We start from the raw sequence: 18,923 nt of genomic DNA on the forward strand, positions 1-18,923 counted from the left end.
GTTGGACGCCAGGAATTTTTTGGCTGCGATTTCTGCATTATAGGGGTTTGAATTACAAAATCACCCTCGGGATCCCTTCCAACTCTACAATGTGTTGATTTTATGAAATAGATAATGTTTTATCTCCCTCATTCTCAGAGCCCTGTACACGTGTAGTCTCTACATAGTCGTACCTTAGTTTTCGAACAGCTTAATTCACAAACAACTTGGAACTCGAATGCCGCAAACCTGGAAGTAGGTGTTCTGGTTTGTGAACTTTCCCTCGGAAGCTGAATGTCCGGCGTGGCTTCCAATTGCCTGCAGGACACTCCTTGGTCGCTTTGGTCGAATGGACTTCCAGAACGCATTCTGCTCGAAAACCAAGGTTTTGACGACTGAGCCTAGGGCTTGCCGATCAGAAGGTCGGCAGTTCGAATCCCCGCGACGGGGTGAGCTCCCGTTGCTCGGTCCCTGCTCCTGCCAACCTGGCAGTTCAAAAGCACGAAGTGCAAGTAGATAAATAGATACCGCTCTGGCGGGAAGGTAAACGGCATTTCCGTGCGCTGCTCTGGTTTGCTAGAAGTGGCTTAGTCATGCTGGCCACATGACCCGGAAGCTGTCTGCGGACAAACACCGGCTCCCTCAGCTTATAGAGCGAGATGAGCGCTGCAACCCCAGAGTTGTCCACGACTGGACCTGTTATGTACTGAGTTGAATAGGTTCCAAAATGCAGCAGTCTGATTGGTCCCAGAACAATAGGATTCAGAATGCAGCAGTCTGATTGGTCCCAGAACAATAGGATTCAGAATGCTGCAGTCTGATTGGTCCTAGAACAATAGGATTCAGAATGCAGCAGTCTGATTGGTCCTAGAACAATAGGATTCAGAATGCAGCAGTCTGATTGGTCCCAGAAAAATAGGATTCAGAATGCAGCAGTCTGATTGGTCCTAGAACAATAAGATTCAGAATATAGCAGTCTGATTGGTCCACAGGAGCCACCCAATCCAGCTCCAGGTGGAAGTGAATCCGCAACCTGATTGGCCTACAGGAGAATCCCGGAATTAGCCAATCATGTGGAGCCCATTGTGAAAATAATGTATATAAGGCAGACATTCTGGGGGAACTTCCATTCCTCCTCACCACTATGAGCTGAATAAAGAGCATGAAATCCACTCTTGACTCCGAGTATATTTCAAGACCTAACGGTCAGAGGTACCTTTACCTTTTACCTATCCGGCTGGCTGGGGATTTTGGGAGGTGTAGTCATGGAATCATAGAATCATAGATTTGGAAGGAACCCCAAGGCTCATCTAGTCCAACCAAGAAAATCAATTTTTATTCATCTTGTTGCTTCTAAATAATGATAACAGCAACACACCCACTGTGACCCCTCCTGACCCAAACAGAGGCAGCCCAGCGCAGTGCCTTCTAGACTACGATGTCCCGTGGCTAGGAATTATGGAACTTGTAGTCCAGCAACATCTGGATGGCACCCTGTCGGTTGCTCCAGGTTTTAGGGACATGACAGTTTTTTCTCAGCCGCTCTGGAGGAACTGCACGTCAGGATTGAAAGCATCACCAAGACTTTGTCTGCAGCAGCCTCTTTGAATTTAATTTGTACAGGTGTGCCAGGCAATGTCCAGTTGCGCTCAAGCCGGCAGGGCTCTTTTTGCGGGATTATAAATCTAACCAGGCAAGAAGTGAAAGGAAGAAGAAGGGGGGGGGGAGAGAGCAGTTTCCCCACAAAGCCGTGAAAAATATCCACTCAAGAAAAAGAAAAAAGATTGGTGTGGTAAATGGAGAGAAGACAAAAATCAGAGCGGGAAACCAAAATAAGAGGTTTTTTTATGTCAAATATTTTTTTTATTGAGTTTTACATTGCAAATTTAAATTCAGACATTAAGCATCAACGTCATCGTTTAGAATTGTTTAAAAAAATACTCCATTTTTACCATAGTTTTTCGTACATTGCAAGTATTACTCAAAGCGTTTTTATTTTGTTTTTTGCATGCAAAATAAAGTGGGTTTTTGGAGAAGAGGAAGGAAGAGGCTCGATCAGTCTGCACCAACCGCCTGTTTTGAGCTCTCAAAACTCCCATCAGCCTCTGCTAGCATGTCTGAACTGGTGCGCACTGACCCTGGTAGGGTGGAAAGTGAGGTGGACAACAGGAGAGGAAACCGGTTAAATGGTTGAGGGAAAGGGCTGTAGCTCAGTGGAGGGGGCCCAGCTGAAGGTCCCAGATTTGATTCCCAGTGGCACTCCCTGCCTGAGATTCTGGAGCGCTGCTGCCAGTCCGTGTAGGCAACACTGAACCAGATGGATGGACCAGTGGGTGCAATTCAAAACAGGTCAGCTTTCCGTGTTCCTAAACGACGGGTGGAGCTAGAGCGAAGGATGGTTGGAGCAGCCAATTCTAGTTTTGACTCTGTTGTAAACAAAAATTGCCCTTTTCCCTTATGGGGTATCCAAGAGCCCATATAGAGTCCTTACATGGGTTCCCTACTGGTAGGAGAGAATAACAGAGGCCAACCAGAGAATATTGAGAAGCAAAGCAGCTAGTAAGCCTGATCTTTATTGATCTGTTGTAACAGGGTGCTTCCCTCACCCGCAGGAGAGGAGGAGGAACCCAGAAAAATGGTGTGCAAGGCCTTATAAAGACTTTTGAAATTGCCACCCTGTAGATCAAGACCACCCCCAGAAACATCATACAGACATCACAGAAAGGGTGTAACCTAAGACCACCCCTAAGATACATCACACCTACATCACAGAAAAGGCGGTCCAAAATAGAAGTTTTAATATTGTTTTTCTCCTGTTGTTGTTTATCTCCTGTCTGGCAGGTTACTTGATTGGATTGCCTGAGGAGCCTGGCTAATCTTTTGTCGTGATAAATACTTAGTTCCTGGGCCAGGTCACAGGCTCACACCCTATTCCAACTCTGACATACCCTTCAGACAGGATTTGTGAAGGAAAAGACAATGGAGAGGCTTTTCCACTTTGACCTTGCAGAGAAAACATTTGGTCAGTTTGGGAATCAAAATGGTTCCAGGTCGGTCTTCCTGCGCTGATCTATGTATGTGCGGTTATGAACATTACCATATATCTAAGACCTCAAAATTCCTATCACAACTCCATCCTTCCGGTGAGTTCTGCAACGGCAACACCGAGGAAGAGGCTGGCAGGCAGGGAGACCCCCTGGACTGGGTGGAACTAGGAAGGCGGAAAGGTGCAAGGCATTGGAGGACAGAATTGGGTTGGATGGGCAGTGCCTCATTTTCCCGAACGGACCAGCCATCGCCGCTGCGTGTCTCCTCCGGCATGACTGGGGCTGATGGAAATTCAGGTGGGCACCAGGTTGGTGATGGCTGGCAAGCGTTACCAAGGCAACAGGGTGGCGGGCAAAAGGAAAATCTGAGGAAGGGGGAACAGGTCGGAATGGGAGAAAGTGTGTGCGGAAGAGACAGAGAGGAGCTTTTTACACGTTCCTCGGGATTTCTCCATCTCAATAGCGGACGGTCCCTCCCACCATGATTCCCTTGCCCTTGAAGATTTTGCGGAAACCCTTCTTGACACCCTTCTTGATCTTCTTAAACTTCTTCTTCAGCCAGGACCGCTTCACCCGTTTGGGCTCAGGCTGCAGAGGAGAGAAAAAAAGAGCCTCCTGTTAGGATCTCATCCCCCAGCGGGTGGACTGTGGACCACCAAAATGGGCGCCAGCTTGCCTGGTTCTACCTCTCTCTCCCTCCTCCTTCTCTTGGCTGTTGGTTTGCTGCCAAGTCTCAGTCCTACTGGCTGAAATGCTGTGGGATACCTAGCCTCATATAACCAACTTGCTTAAGTCTAATTAACACATGAAGGGGTTAAGACCATAGAGTAAGCTGGCCTGCAAGGCTTAGCTATGTCCATTTCCTTGCGAGGAACTAGGTAATCAAGCCTTTGTTCCCTTTCAGTCTAGCTGATGAACTCAGCAACGATGAAGCTGAGCTGGAGTAGCTCAGCTGATAGAGCACGAGACTCTTAATCTCAGGGTTGTGCGTTCGAATCCCGTGTCTGACCGATTGGGAATTTGGTGAGATCCATGGGGAACTCCTTTCACACATGACAAATTGGTTAAAAGGACGTTACAACGTCAACCCCTTCCACCTCAGAAGGTGCCCCGAAATACTGTCTTACCGCGTCCTCTACGGCTTCACAGGTGACAATGGCCACAGGTGGATTCTCAGCCAGGAAGTAAAAGCCGGAGCATTCCTTGACCACCTGCAAAGGGAGGAAATGGGAGGTGAAACCAAGGTTGGTGCCAGGAGAAGCCTCTCTCTTTGGGGGTAGAGCTTTGCATGCAGTTAGCCCCTGGTTTGAACCCTGACACAGGGTTCACCAACATAGGAGTGTGTAATAATAATTTAATAATAATAATAATAATAATAATAATAATAATAATAATAATTTATTATTTATACCCCGCCCATCTGGCTGAGTTTCCCCAGCCACTCTGGGCGGCTTCCAATTGAGTGTTAAAAACAATACAGCATTAAGTATTAAAAACTTCCCTAAACAGGGCTGCCCTCAGATGTCTTTTAAAGATAAGAGAGCTACTTATTTCCTTCACATCTGAAAGGAGGGTGTTCCACAGGGCGGGCGCCACTACCGAGAAGGCCCTCCCTTCAGATGTGACTTCGTACTGACATGACGGCAAGCATGGTAAGTCCATGCGCTGAATGCATACATTTGTTGTGGCATCTGTGAGTGTGGCACATGTGTGCAGTGCAAGTCTGGGTACGTCCACACATTGGCACAAGACTAATGATGACTACGCTGGTGTCAGGATTCTGTCAGCAGCTCCTGGCTGGTTGCCCAGGAAAGTACAGTATAAAGACAAGGAAAAGTTTCTTAATGTCCTTTTTCATTTCAGTCTTTACAGAGAGAGGCCATCAAATGCAGCTGAATGTTGGGAGGTTCAGAGCTGTAGTGATCAGGTGGGATTGCTATGAGGAATTATAAAAAAATATGGAGCAAGCCATTTGTGCCAGCTATGAAAGCATTGTGTTCACTGGGTTTAAGCCATTTTGATATGATTTCGGATCAGTCCGCGCCTCTGCATCTCTGTCTTGATGCTAGAGAAAACCCTGTGGGATTATACCTCAAAATACCAGTTGCTGGGAATTTCAAATTCAAATTCAAAATCCTTTATTAGGCATAACACACCACACATTAACAAACAAACATCATATACAGACTGTATAGAATACGGGCTCAGCGAACACAATTTATCCTAGTCCTATTCTTAACTCCAAGAAATGAATCAATGTACAAAGATAATATAATACAACACAGCAACACCACCTACCATTAAAAACCACTAAGTCTCTTTATCATGGCCCATTCTTTCTTCATGGACAGCACTTAAAAATTCAGCCGCTATTAAAGTGCCGTATTTTTCGCTCTATAACACGCACCCCACCATAGCACGCACGTAGTTTTTAGCGGAGGAAAATCCGTAGGCATGCCACCCGTAGGCATTTCCTCCATAACACGCACAGACATCTCCCCTTACTTGCTAGGAGGAAAAAAGTGAGTGTTATGGTGCAAAAAATACGGTAATTTGATCATCGCTGTCCGCCAGCAGGTCCTGAACAGTTGGTTGTGTAAAAATCTGTCTATTAAATTTTAGGGCCTCAAATAATTGTTTTCTGGCATAACTGCCAAAATCACAGGAAAAGAATATATGCTCTAGAGTATCGGGTTCCTGTTTTCTGCATTTGCAGAGACGCTCTAATTCTGGGATAGCTAAGTATCTTCCTCTCACTACCATCGAGGGAAACATGTTGAATCTGGCCAACATAAACAGCCTGTAGGCTGTATGCTGGGAATTTCAGAAAGGTAGGGTGCTGTGATGTTCAGGTTGTGCTCATGGGCATCCCATAATAGCCGCTGTGAGAACAGCCCATGTGCAGATGCAAACCGTGGGCTCAAACAGATTCCTCACCCCCACTTCGCCCGGCCTTACCCCTCCGTCTCTGAAGCTGCATTCCTTCACGGGGCGTTCCTCCTCTGCCAGGCACTCGGTTTCTTGGATTGTGAAATTCAGCTCTTGGGCGCTTTCGGAACTCGCATCCTGAGGCAAACAAGAGCAACCAAATCAGAGCTGATAGTCCAAAAACCTCGCCTGCGACTAGTGAGGAACGGGAGTGATATCGCCAAACCTGTTGTCCTGATTTGCATCAATCTCACAAACATTTTGGGCAGGTGTGTTATGAGAATTTAAAGGTTTATGATGTAAAATAAATGTTCATAAATGTACCAGGCAAACACATACATAAATATAGAAACTACATGTCTGAAAACAGTGCAGGAAAACAGTCCTAAAGCCATTTTGACTCTTTCAGTGACCTCAAATATTCCTCTGCAGTTTGGATGGAAATGGGAAAAGCTTCCTCATTGTCTCTGTGCTCACAAATCCTGCCTTAAGGGCACATTTGGGTATGAATAGGGTGAGCCTGTGGTAAGTGGGTGGTGCTGTGGTCTAAACCACTGAGCCTCTTGGGCTTGCCAATCAGAAGGTCAGCAGTTCAAATCCCCGCAACGGGGTGAGCTCCCGTTGCTCGGTCCCTGCTCCTGCCAACCTAGCAGTTCGAAAGCACGTCAAAGTGCAAGTAGATAAATAGGTACCACTCTGGCAGGAAGGTAAATGGCATTTCCATGCGCTGCTCTGGTTCGCCAGAAGTGGCTTAGTCATGCTGGCCACATGACCCGGAAGCTGTATGCCGGCTCCCTCGGCCAATAAAGCGAGATGAGCGCTGCAACCCCAAAGTTGTTCATGACTGGGCCTAATGGTCAGGGGTCCCTTTACCTTTAGGGTGAGCCTGTGACCTGGACTCAGGAATTAAATATTTATCATCACAAAAGAATAGCCAGGCTGTCCAGGTAAACCCATTAACAGGTTTCCTGCCAGACAGGATTCTGCTGTAGACCACCCCTTCTGTGATGTATGTATGACGTTTTAGTTGGGTGGTCTTGAGCTACAGGGTAGACAATTTCAAAAGTCTATATAAGAGCTTGCACACCAATGTTCTGGGTTCCTCCTCCCTCCGGCATGTGGTGAGTGAGGACCCTGTTGCAACAGATCAATAAAGATCAGGCTTACTAGCTGCTTTGCTTCTCAATATTCTCTGGTTGGCCTCTGTTATTTTCTCCGACCGATGGAGAACCTACATAAGGACTCTATACGGGTTCTTGGGTACCCTATAAGGGAATATGAGCAGTTTTTTCTTATAACAGTAATCACATGATATTATGATAAGGGCTGATCTGAAGAGTTAAGCGATTCTGATTAGTTCAGGATAATGACATTGGGTCGCAACCGCTAAGATTGCAGTGATCCTTCAATTGGTGAATAGAAATGTATGCAGTGGAACCTTAGATTTCGAACGTAATCCGTTCTGGAAGACCCTTCGACTTCTGAAACGTTCGAAAACCGAGGATCAATGGTCTGGCTGCAATATCAATGGGGGGAAAGAAAAATGAGCCCTGGAAGCCGTTAGACTTTTGAGGCAGGTTCGAAAACAGAAGCAGGTTTTTTCCAGGTTTTTGGCGTTTGGGTTCTGAATTATTTTGAGACGCTCAAAAACCAAGGTTCCGCTGTAATCTGGAAGTGTATAAAAAACATTGCTTCGCATGTTTGTTCTTTGCAGCCTTCTCCTTATTTCTGAGACTCTCCCTAGGCATTTGTCTTTCAATAAAGGCCTATATTTTCACCTGGAAAGTGCATCCTTTTCTTTTGGGTTTCTGTGTGGGATGCCTCCAGCCTAGGAACGCCCTTTTAAATTTCTCCAGCAGTACCAGAATATGGGAGTCAGATACACTGAGCGGCTTCCTTCCTTCCTTCCTTCCTTCCTTCCTTCCTTCCTTCCTTCCTTCCTTCCTCCCTCCCTCCCTCCCTCCCAGAGGGAGGGTGGAAACAGATGCACAGGTGGCCTTAGGCTACAGTCAAAACACATGACCTCCCCACATAGAATCCTGGGAACTGTAGCTTACCGCAACGCCCAGCACCCTTAACAAACCACAGTTCCCTGAATGCTTTGGTGGGAAGTCAATGTCCTTTAAAGATATAGTGCGTCCACAGCATCTCAAACCTGCCTTCTGGTTTATAAAACCCCAGAATGTGCCATGCACATTGACGGTGCATGCCAACCACCCCCAACATGGTGCCCCCAGATGTTTTGGTCCTGGAAAGCACAGCTGCAGCCTGAAACATGTCCTCCGGGACACCAGATTGCAGAAATCGCAGGTGGTCTTACCCAGTTTGGCTGAGGGGCAGCTTTCAGAAGCCGATAGGTGAATTCTTCGTCTGCTTTTTGGTTGTACAGGTCGACAGCGAGCGCCGCAGCGTCCTCGTAGCTCAATGGTTCCTTCGCAGGAGGCAAGACGGTGGTTGCGGCAGCTGCCCCAACTAAGAGCAGGACTCTCCAGAAAGAGCTCTCCATCTTCATAGCCTCCGATCTATCCCTTCTGCCGGTGGCTTTTGGGAGCTGAGGTAGCCTGTTGGGTCCAGGAGTCTCCCTTTTTATGTGCGGTCAATTGCATGGATCTGGTGCTGATTGGTCAGCGGCCTGGGGATTCCCCCGCAAACCAGTGACTCAGTTCCTATGTGCTCATGAGAAATTCCGGCGCCCAAACTTAAGCAACATGGGAAAATATTTTGTGGGTGGGAGGGAGGGGGAAGGTGTCCTTTAATGTTCACTCTGGGAACTGGGCTTGGCCTGAGAAGCACATGAGGAAGTACATTTCATACAAAGAAGGGGCTTTTTTAAATACAGGTTGCGCCTTTTCTCATTTGAACAGCTCTTTCGAAGTTAACCTATAACTGGAAAAATCCCTGCACTCCTCGTCTTGGCGAGCTAATAGTCACATGTGGGCAAGTTATGTGGCAGATGCTGGGAATGTAAAAACCTTCTGAATCCAGTCAATTCTGTGTCCAGGGCAGCTGTTTACCAGCTCCACCTGGTACACAGGATGAGACCCTCCCTGCCCAAAGACTGTCTCACCAGAGCGATGCATGCTCTAGTTATCTCCCGCTTGGACTACTGCAATGCGCTCTACGTGGGGCTACCTTTGAAGGTGACCTGGAAAATACAAATAATCCAGAATGCGGCAGATAGACTGGTGACTGGGGGCGGACGCCGAGACCACATAACACCGGTCTTGAAAGACCTACATTGCCTCCTGGTACATTTCCGAGCACAATTCAAAGTGTTGGTGCTGACCTTTAAAGCCCTAAATGGCCTCGGTCCAGTATATCCACCCCCATTATTCTGCCAGGACACTGAGATCCAGTGCCAAGGGCCTTCTGGCAGTTCCCTCCCTGCGAGAAGCCAAGTTACAGGGAACCAGGCAGAGGGCCTTCTCAGTGGTGGCACCTGCCCTGTGGAACGCCCTCCCACCAGATGTCAAAGAGAACAACAACTACCAAACTTTTAGAAGACATCTGAAGACAGCCCTCTTTAGGGAAACTTCTAATGTTTAACAGACTACTGTATTTTAATCTTCTGTTGGAAGCCGCCCAGAGTGGCTGGGGAAACCCATCCAGACGGGTGGGGTATAAATAATAAATTATTATTATAATCAGAAGCTGAGCACAAAATCAGACCCTCCAAGTGCCCCTATTTTCCAGGGACAGTCCTGGATTTACAGAAGCCGTCCCAGTTTCTGATTTCACCTCGGAATGTTCTGCTTTTCCTTAGGACATCCCTATTTCTATCGGAGAAATTTTGGAAGGTATGGAGTTATCCTACCCCCCACGAGCCAAGGAGATAAGTAACTAGACAACTTTAGAAGACACCTGAAGGCAGCCCTTTAAATGTTTTATTATGTTTTTATACATGTTAGAAGCTGCCCAGAGTGGCCGGGGCAACCCAGTGAAATGACCGGGCTATAAATACTAAAATTATTATTATTATGGAATAGGTTACAGGGGTCCGCAGAATTTTTCGGCAGGGGGCCGGTCCACTGTCCCTCAGACCTTGTGGGGGGCCGGACTATATTTCGAAGGGAAAAAAATGAAGGAATTCCTATGCCCCACAAATAACCCAGAGATGCATTTTAAATAAAAGGACACATTCTACTCATGTAAAAACTGTTGGGAATCATTCTGCAGAGAAGCAGTAGGGATATTTGTTCCTTTAAGAACAGTTTCTGTGAGTTCTGGGCTGATTGGGTACAGCTGGCCATGACTACAAAAGAGAAAAGCTGCAGTTTGAACTCTGCCTGCAGGAAAAACACCCACAAGCTTTGCTGTTTGTTGTTTTGAAATAAAACCTTTATTTAATTTGGTTTTACACCGGTCTCATGGTGTCATAGTCTCTGTCATCTGCCACCAGTGGAAAATCCCCCTCTAACAAAAACAAGCTGATTCCCGGACCGTCCGCAGGCCGGATTAAGAAGACAATTGGGCCGGATCCGGCCCCCAGGCTTTAGTTTGCCTACCCATGGAATAGGATGTCCCAATCGGAGAACTGTTGGAGTGTATGCAATGGCACTATCCCCTCCTGTTTTTTCCCAGCAATAGACATTCGGACCATAAAGAAGGCTGATCGCCGAAGAATTTATGCTTTTGAATTCTGGTGCTGGAGGAGACTCTTGAGAGTCCCATGGACTGCAAGAAGATCAAACCAATCCATTCTTAAGGAGATCAGCTCTGAGTGCTCACTGGAAGGACAGATCCTGAAGCTGAGGCTCCAATACTTTGGTCACCTCATGAGAAGAGAAGACTCCCTGGAAAAGACCCTGATGTTGGGAAAGATGGAGGGCACAAGGAGAAGGGGACAACAGAGGATGAGATGGTTGGACAGTGTTCTCAAAGCTACCAGCATGAGTTTGACCAAACTGCGGGAGGCAGTGGAAGACAGGAGGGCCTGGTGTGCTCTGGTCCAGGGGGTCACGAAGAGACAGACACGACTAAACGACTAAACAACAACACAGACATTCACAGGCACCAGGGCTCTGAATGTGGATAATGCCCATATTCAGGGCCAGCCAATATATTTTGGCACCTGTGGCAGCCCCCAAAATAAAAATAATATTGCCTACCCAAAAGTGGGTGCTTCGGGGTAACCCCACAGAGCAGTCCTCTTGATCTATCTGTAGCTATTCAATGAGTGGCCATTCTGATTTGTCTGTGGGGAGGTCAGATTGTGTTGCATCAAAGCAAGTGTTGACCCCACAGCACATTTTCCAGTAACTTTCTTATTGCAAAGAGGCTGTCTTTTGGGGAAGTGAGTTTCTTGCTCAAGGCTTTAACTGTGCACCCTGAATTTGCCAATATTGACTGAATCTCAGCCCCAAACCGTGGCAGCCTAGAAGTGCCCTGTGTCTCCTCTGAGTAACACACACTAAAATCTTAACATGCCGGTGCCCAGCGCCTTGCTCTGCTTTCCTTTGGACCCCATCAGCGAGTCTAATGAGGCCTCCTGCCACCGGTGCCCTTCCACCGTTCAGCTTCCGTTCATAGACCGAGGTAAAGTTCGCAAACTGGAACACTACTTCTGGTTTTGCGGAGTTTGTAAACCGAATACTTCGTAAAAAGGACTGTTTGTAAACCGCGGTACCACTGTACAAATGTAAAGGATAAAGGTAAAGGGACCCCTGACCGTTAGGTCCAGTCACAGACAACTCTGAGGTTGCGGCACTCATCTCACTTTATTGGCCAAAGGAGCCGGCGTACAGCTTCTGGGTCATGTGGCCAGCATGACTAAGCCGCTTCTGGCAAACCAGAGCAGCGCACGGAAACACCATATACCTTCCTGCCGAAGTGGTACCTATTTATCTACTTGCACATTGACGTGCTTTCGAACTGCTAGGTTGGCAGGAGCAGGGATCGAGCAACGGGAGCTCACCCCGTCGCGGGGATTCGAACCGCTGACCTTATGATCGGCAAGTCCTAGGCTCTGTGGTTTAACCCACAGTGCCACCCGCATCCTTCAAATGTAAAGGATAAAGGTAAAGGGACCCCTGACCGTTAGGTCCAGTCGTAGACGACTCTGGGGTTGTGGTGCTCATCTCGCTTTACTGGCCGAGGGAGCAGGCATTTTGTCCGCAGACAGGGTGACTAAGCCGCTTCTTTCAGAACCAGAGCAGCGCACGGAAACGCTGTTTACCTTCCCGCCGGTGCAGTACCTATTTATCTACTTGCACTTCGTGCTTTCGAACTGCTAGGTTGGCAGGAGCAGGGACCGAGCAACGGGAGCTCACCCCGTCGCAGGGATTCGAACTGCCGACCTTCTGATCGGCAAGCCCTAGGCTCTGTGGTTTAGACCACAAAAATGCAAAATGATACAGAATTCCTACATGGCTCTCAGAGTCACCTTTAGGAACTTGCAATTCTCTCAAGGGTTTGATGGGAATGTACCCTATCCTTCAACCAGGTTTGCATAAATTCCTATCTTCCACATATTTCACATGTAAATGTGGAGATGAGACCTTTCCGCACTAGCCGGTGTTTATTTTCTGGAACTTTCCCAGAGCATGTTTGGCTGTTCCAAACCCCTCATCCATCATTTCATGGGCTGGGCTCTGCAAGGCAGTCAAAATCGTTCCAGCCCCAGGAACACATTCTTCTCGCCAGAGGTGCTTGAAGGCACGTGAACACAGTTACTACAGAATCTCTGGCAGGAGTGCAATTTTTCAGCCCCTGGTGGGCTTTCCCCCAAGCCATCATTTCCCAAGTCCGTACACATTATCACAATGACTTCCCCACCCAAAAGAATTCCACTTTTATATCAGAAAAACAAGCTGCTTTGTTGCCTAATCAGACGCCCTGTCCTTCCCCTGGTGCTGTGCATTTGTGACTGGGGTTTTCTCTTAAATCGCTGAGATTAAGTCAACAAGGAAGGCCATGGCAGGGATTATCTGAGGCCACCTTTTTGTTTCATATCAGTTAATGCCTTTGTGGGCATTTTATTACCGTCTTCACCTTGGAGGGAATGAGGAAGTTGCTTTATGAATACTTTTCAACAAAAGTGAAGTCACGGTAAATAGATGGAGGTTTATTAAATATTATAGATGAAGGTTTATTTCTGCTTGGCTGGATGGGGCTTGGCAAATGATGGGGTTTCCACTGAAGAGAACTGATCCGTAGAAAGGACTTTATGATCTGAAAATAGAGACAATGCATATATTCTTGTTTAACCCAAGAAAATCTTTAATACAGTGGTGCCCCGCAAGACGAAATTAATTCGTTCCGCAAGTTTTGTCGTCTAGCGAATTTTTCGTCTTGCGAATCACGAAATCCCATAGGAATGCATTGAAAATCAATTAATGCGTTCCTATGGTCAAAAAAAGTCCAAACAAAGCCAAATTTGGTACAACAACAGTTTATTAACTGCTCTTTAAAGTCACACATACTGTAAAGAGCAGTTCAAAAATTGAAGGGAAAATAAATTAACTTTATAAACAAAACATGTCTTTGTTTTTAGACAAAGGAAACAAAGTCGCGAGACGTTTTCGTCTTGCAAAGCAAACCCATAGGTGAAATTCGTCTTGCGAGGCAAATCGAAAATGGAAAAACCTTTCGTCTAGCGAGTTTTTTGTCTTGCGAGGCATTCGTCTTGCGAGGTACCACTGTACAAACAATTTTTAAAAAGAGAAGTTTCTCCTCCTTCCAAGACAACCAAGAGTGAATACAGTGGTACCTCAGGTTACATACGCTTCAGGTTACAGACTCCGCTAACCCAGATATAGTGCTTCAGGTTAAGAACTTTGCTTCAGGATGAGAACAGAAATGGTGCTCCGGCAGCGCGGCGGCAGCAGGAGACCCCATTAGCTAAAGTGGTGCTTTGGGTTAAGAACAGTTTCAGGTTAAGAATGGACCTCCAGAACGAATTAAGTACTTAACCTGAGGTACCACTGCATGGAGACTGTCATGCCATGTCATATGAACAAACCAGAAGGCGTGCAGAAGAGGGAAACCAAGATGATCAAGGATCTGTAAACCAATCCTTAGGAGGACTGGGTATGTTTAGCCTGGAAAAGTATACCTGAAGGAGCATCTCCACCCCCATTGTTCTGCCCGGACACTGAGGTCCAGTGCCGTGGGCCTTCTGGCGGTTCTCTCATTGCGAGACGTGACGTTACAGGGAACCAGGCAGAGGGTCTTCTCGGTGGTGGCGCCCTCCCTGTGGAACGCCCTCCCATCAGATGTCAAGGAGATAAACAACTATCTGACTTTTAGAATCTCAGGGTGGTGGGTTCGAGCCCTGCCTCTAGCAAAAGATTCCTGCCTCGCAGGGGGTTGGACTAGATGACCCTCAGGGTCCCTTCCAACTCGGCAGTTATCTTACTCTAACGGTCATAGGCAGCAATGCTTCTCAATACCAATTTCCGGAAACCCCAGGAGGGGAGACGGGTCTTGTGTTCAAATCCTGTTTGCCCGTTTCCCATAACGGGCATCTGGGTGGCCGCAGTGAGAACGAGATGCCAGACTCGATCCAACAAGGTCTTCTTTCTTCTTAATATTGTACAACCCTTCAGCGTACCGACGGAAAGAAACAGTTTATAACCGGTTTGTTGCTCAAAGGTATAGAGAGCTGCTCGCTGGGGGTCGTCAGCAGCAAACTTGACATTTTATTTACCACAACCAACCACCCTCCCTTTGCAATCCTGTCGCAAGGATTTTCTGCCAAACGATTGCTTGTCGATATCGTTGGAGACGTTTCCAAAGAGGAACGGGGACTTCTCCTTCCAAACTGTCACAATATGGAGAGGGCTTCATTCTGTGGGATAACCCACTAACTGAATAGGATTTTGCAAGCATGTCAGGGAAGCACCTGGCTGTGGATAGTTTTCTGGAACATTCTTCAGGTCATCAGACACACACACACACACACCAGATGAAACTTCGTGCCAGGAGACAGTCGCCTTTGGGCCCTGCCTTTATGTATTTGTTATAAGAATTCTAAAGTCTCAGACATAGAATAGGTAAAGGTAAAGGGACCCCTGACCATTAGGTCCAGTCGTGGCCGATTCTGGGGTTGTGGTGCTCATCTCGCTTTACTGGCCAAGGGAGCCGGCGTACAGCTTACGGGTCATGTGGCCAGCATGACTAAGCCGCTTCTGGCGAACGAGAGCAGCACACGGAAATGCCGTTTACCTTCCCGCCGGAGCGGTACCTATTTATCTACTTGCACTTTGATGTGCTTTCGAACTGCTAGGTTGGCAGGAGCAGGGACCGAGCAACAGGAGCTCACCCCGTCGCGGGGATTCGAACCGCCGACCTTCTGATCAGCAAGTCCTAGGCTCTGTGGTTTAATCCACAACGCCACCCGCATCCCTCAAACATAGAATAAATGTTCGTAAATGTACAAGGCAAAGACATAATCAGTATATAAACCACGTGTCTGCAATAGTACAGGAGAACAATCCTGAAGCCATTTTGACTCTGCCAAATTGACCTCAAATATTTCTCTGCAAGGAGGAAGGAAATGGGGAAAGCTTTCCAATTGACTTTGGACATGGGGTTTATACAGTGGTACCTCGGGTTAAGAACTTAATTCGTTCTGCGAATGTTCTAGCGTTTGTCTGGTCTTCCAATAGGAACCTGACATAGTGAGCTTCTGATTTTCCAGAGAAAGGTACCAGCAAGGGTAATATCAGTTCAGCCCTGGCTTGCTCGTATTTCGCACAGTGCAGCAAAACATGTTTTATGGAATCGATGTCTTGAGCACACGAGCAAAGTCTGTTCTGGTAGGGAATTCCTCTCAACCTGCCATCCAACACTGCGGAAGGAAAGACGTTTAGTTTGGCTTTGGTGAATAACCTTCGATAATTTGGTACTGATAATTTGGTTTTTAATGTGCATTGTTTTGTAACGATTTGTTGGGTCTCTCGACGGTAATAAAGATTGATTGATTGATAATTCGTTCTGCAGGTCCGTTCTTAACATGAAACTGTTCTTAACCTGAGGTACCACTTTAGCTAATGGGGCCACCCGCTGCCGCCACACTGTTGCTGCACGATTTCTGTTCTCATCCTGAAGCAAAGTTCTTAAGCCGAGGTACTATTTCTGGGTTAGCGGAGTCTGTAACCTGAAGCGTCTGTAACCCAAAGTACCACTGTACCTCCCTTTTCGAATATAGTCTGGCAAGTATCTGTTAAGCTGAGCACACTATCAATATGTGGAAGAGCGTGGGGCATGGGTTGACAAACTAAGGCCCGTGGGCCAAATCAGGCCCAATTGCCTTCTAAATCCGGCCCACGGGTGGTCCAGGAATTGCCGTGTGGATTGCCTGCGCACGCATTCTTTCCCTCTCCCTCCCTTTTCCTCACATGACGGCGTTTTTCTCCTCAGGGACGGAGCAATCTTGTCCCATGCCTACGCATTAACAGAGCGGCAGTGGGGGGGGGCAAGGACTTTCACTTCATTGCTTTTCACTGCCGCCGATCGAGAGGGACAGTTATACAGTAGGTATACATTTGGTGCCCCCCAGAATTGGGCGCCCGGGTGCCCCACACTCCTTGCACCCCCGGGTAAAGTCATTTTGTTTTATTGCTATGGCTGGTGCAAATAAAGATTCAAAAAGTTGCTATATTTAAAAAAAGTCAGAGTGTCCACACTCCACACATGCTTCACAAACAAATTCGGGGTATATTGTACCTAGTCTGTATTCAATTAACTTTTCCAAAACTGAGCACGGGCCTTATACAAAATCAGATATTGGATCGATCTAGCTCACTATCGTCCAACCACTGACCCAAAGAAGTTCTCCAGGATTTCACACTGGGTGGGAGTTGAAGTCTAACAAAATTCGGAGAACTAAAATTTGTTGTTGTTTAGTCGCGTCCAACTCTTGGTGACCCCCAGGACCAGAGCACGCCAGGCACTCCTGTCTTCCACTGCCTCCCGCAGTTTGGTCAGACTCATGCTGGTAGCTTCGAGAACACTGTCCAACCATCTCATCCTTCGTCGTCCCCTTCTCCTTGTGCCCTCCATCTTTCCCAGCATCAGGGTCTTTTCTAGGGAGTCTTCTCTTCTCATGAGGTGGCCAAAGTCTTAGAGCCTCAGCTTTAGGATCTGTCCTTCCAGTGAGCTCTCAGGGCTGATTTCCTTCAGAATGGAGAGGTTTTGATTCAGAAGACTCCCTGGAAAAGACCCTGATGTTAGGAAAGATGGAGGGCACAAGGAGAAGGGGACGACAGAGGACGAGATGGTTGGACAGTGTTCTTGAAGCTACCAGCATGAGTTTGACCAAACTGCGGGAGGCAGTGGAAGACAGGAGGGCCTGGCGTGCTCTGGTCCAGGGGGTCACGAAGAGGCGGACACGACTAACTGACTAAACAACAAAGGTTGGCAGGGTGTGAGTGTGGGTGTTAATGCAACTACCAGCATGTGTACTTTTCAGTAACAGCATGTAAAATGTATTTCCATGTTGAGCAGATGGAGGTTTTTTTTAAAACCTGATGGGTAAGAATAAAGTTTGGAGATCTTAAACTTAATAAAAAAAAAAGAGTCTCCTCCAGCACCAGAATTCAAAAGCATCAATTCTTCGGCGATCAGCCTTCTTTATGGTCCAGCTCTCACTTCCATACATCACTACCGGGAAAACCATAGCTTGAACTATACGGACCTTTGTCGGCAAGGTGATGTCTCTGCTTTTTAAGATGCTGTCTAGGCTTGTCATTGCTAAAATATCTACGCTCTATTAGAAGCCCACAGTGTATTTTATCTCTCATGGGGGGGGAACCAGTGCGAGGCCTTTCTCTGAGCATGTGCAGAGTTCTATGTGCATTATATAATCTATCCCCCCCAAGTGTGCATTAGGGGCAATAGCACACTATTCCCCCCCCCGGCTTTTATTTTATATGGAAAATGTCAAAGCCGAAATTAAAAAAGAAAGAAGAACATTGTTTATGTACGGGATAACAGCAGCTAGAATCCTTGTAGCAAGGAACTGGAAGAATGACACGCTTCCAGAGATTACTGACTGGCAGATACACGTTAGAATATCTACAATTAGCAAAACTGACTGGATCGGTTAGAGGAACATCGAAACAAAAAACAACTAGAGAATGGATAATATTCCAGAACTATGTGAAACTTGATTGTACAAATAATTCCGTATTAGCAGAAATTGAGTGATATTTGTAAAGAAAACGATTAGAGGAATATATACAAAGTAGAAAGAAATGATATTATACAAATACAATACAAATCTGTGTTAAAAAACATGTTTATATTACAGTATAATGAGAAGGATGGGAAGGATTGTGTCAGTGAACACTTTTATTGTGTAAATCAGTGTTTCCCAACCGGTGTTCCGCGGCACACTAGTGTGCTGCGAGATGTTGCCTGGAGGGAGGCGGGCGAGTCCAAAAAAGGTTGGGAAACACTGATTAAGTTTCTCTTTCAAAAAGGAAACGTGGGTTAAAGCGGCGGCGCCGCCCCCCACTCACTTTCCTGCTCTGGCTTCCCTAACAGTTTTCCGAGTTGCGTCACTGGATCCAGCCCCCTTTTCCACAGGTGACACGGGGCTGGAGGGAGGGAAAGAGGGCTTTATGTCGCGCACAAAGGCAGCCTCCTAGAAGCGCTCTGGGCCGGCGCCATTTCGCCGAAGGCGCCGGAGGACCCCCACCCTCAGCTCCTTCAGAAAGGAAGCCCTGCCCCTTGGCTCCCTACGAGGCCAGCCGCTGCAGGCACGCGCCGGCTCGTCATCGGCCTCCTCTCAGTTCACTTGGGACAGCGGACGAGGAGGAGGCCGGCATGTCCGGGCATCAGCAGCAACTCCCGGCGACGGCTCCTCAAACCCCGGGCAACCCTACTCCCTCACCGGCCTCGGCCGCCCTCCTGCTCCACCCACCGCCGCCTCCCCCGCCGCCGGCGGCCACCTCGGCCCCGCCGCCGCCCCCTCCTCCGCCCGCTATCGCTGCCACCACCACAACAGCCGCCGCCGCCTCAGCT

The 18,923-nt window shown here is 47.5% G+C and overlaps 1 protein-coding gene across 1 annotated transcript; it reads right to left on the reverse strand.

The window, feature by feature from the left end:
• Window positions 1–2,519: 2,519 nt before the first annotated feature.
• LOC309515053 (cathelicidin-related peptide Oh-Cath-like) lies at window positions 2,520–8,527 on the reverse strand. Its single transcript, XM_082192666.1, has 4 exons — window positions 8,275–8,527; window positions 5,985–6,092; window positions 4,154–4,237; window positions 2,520–3,614 (listed from the first exon to the last, which is right to left on the reverse strand). Exons 1-4 carry the CDS (start codon window positions 8,464–8,466, stop codon window positions 3,483–3,485), a joined length of 516 nt encoding a protein of 171 aa, XP_082048792.1. The 5' UTR covers window positions 8,467–8,527; the 3' UTR covers window positions 2,520–3,482.
• Window positions 8,528–18,923: the final 10,396 nt, after the last annotated feature.

This window comes from Podarcis vaucheri (genome assembly GCF_965113315.1).
Source record: "Podarcis vaucheri genome assembly, chromosome: 12".
NCBI lineage: Eukaryota > Metazoa > Chordata > Lepidosauria > Squamata > Lacertidae > Podarcis > Podarcis vaucheri.

Bases quoted from the DNA above. Each gene is read 5' to 3' on its own strand.
- LOC309515053 (XM_082192666.1), bottom strand. From the start codon at position 8,466: ATGAAGATGGAGAGCTCTTTCTGGAGAGTCCTGCTCTTAGTTGGGGCA. The intron at 6,093-8,274 runs GTAAGACCACCT...TGTTTGCCTCAG, and splicing joins CTGCCCCTCAGCCAAACTGG to GATGCGAGTTCCGAAAGCGC. The intron at 3,615-4,153 runs GTAAGACAGTAT...TCTCCTCTGCAG, and splicing joins GTGAAGCCGTAGAGGACGCG to CCTGAGCCCAAACGGGTGAA.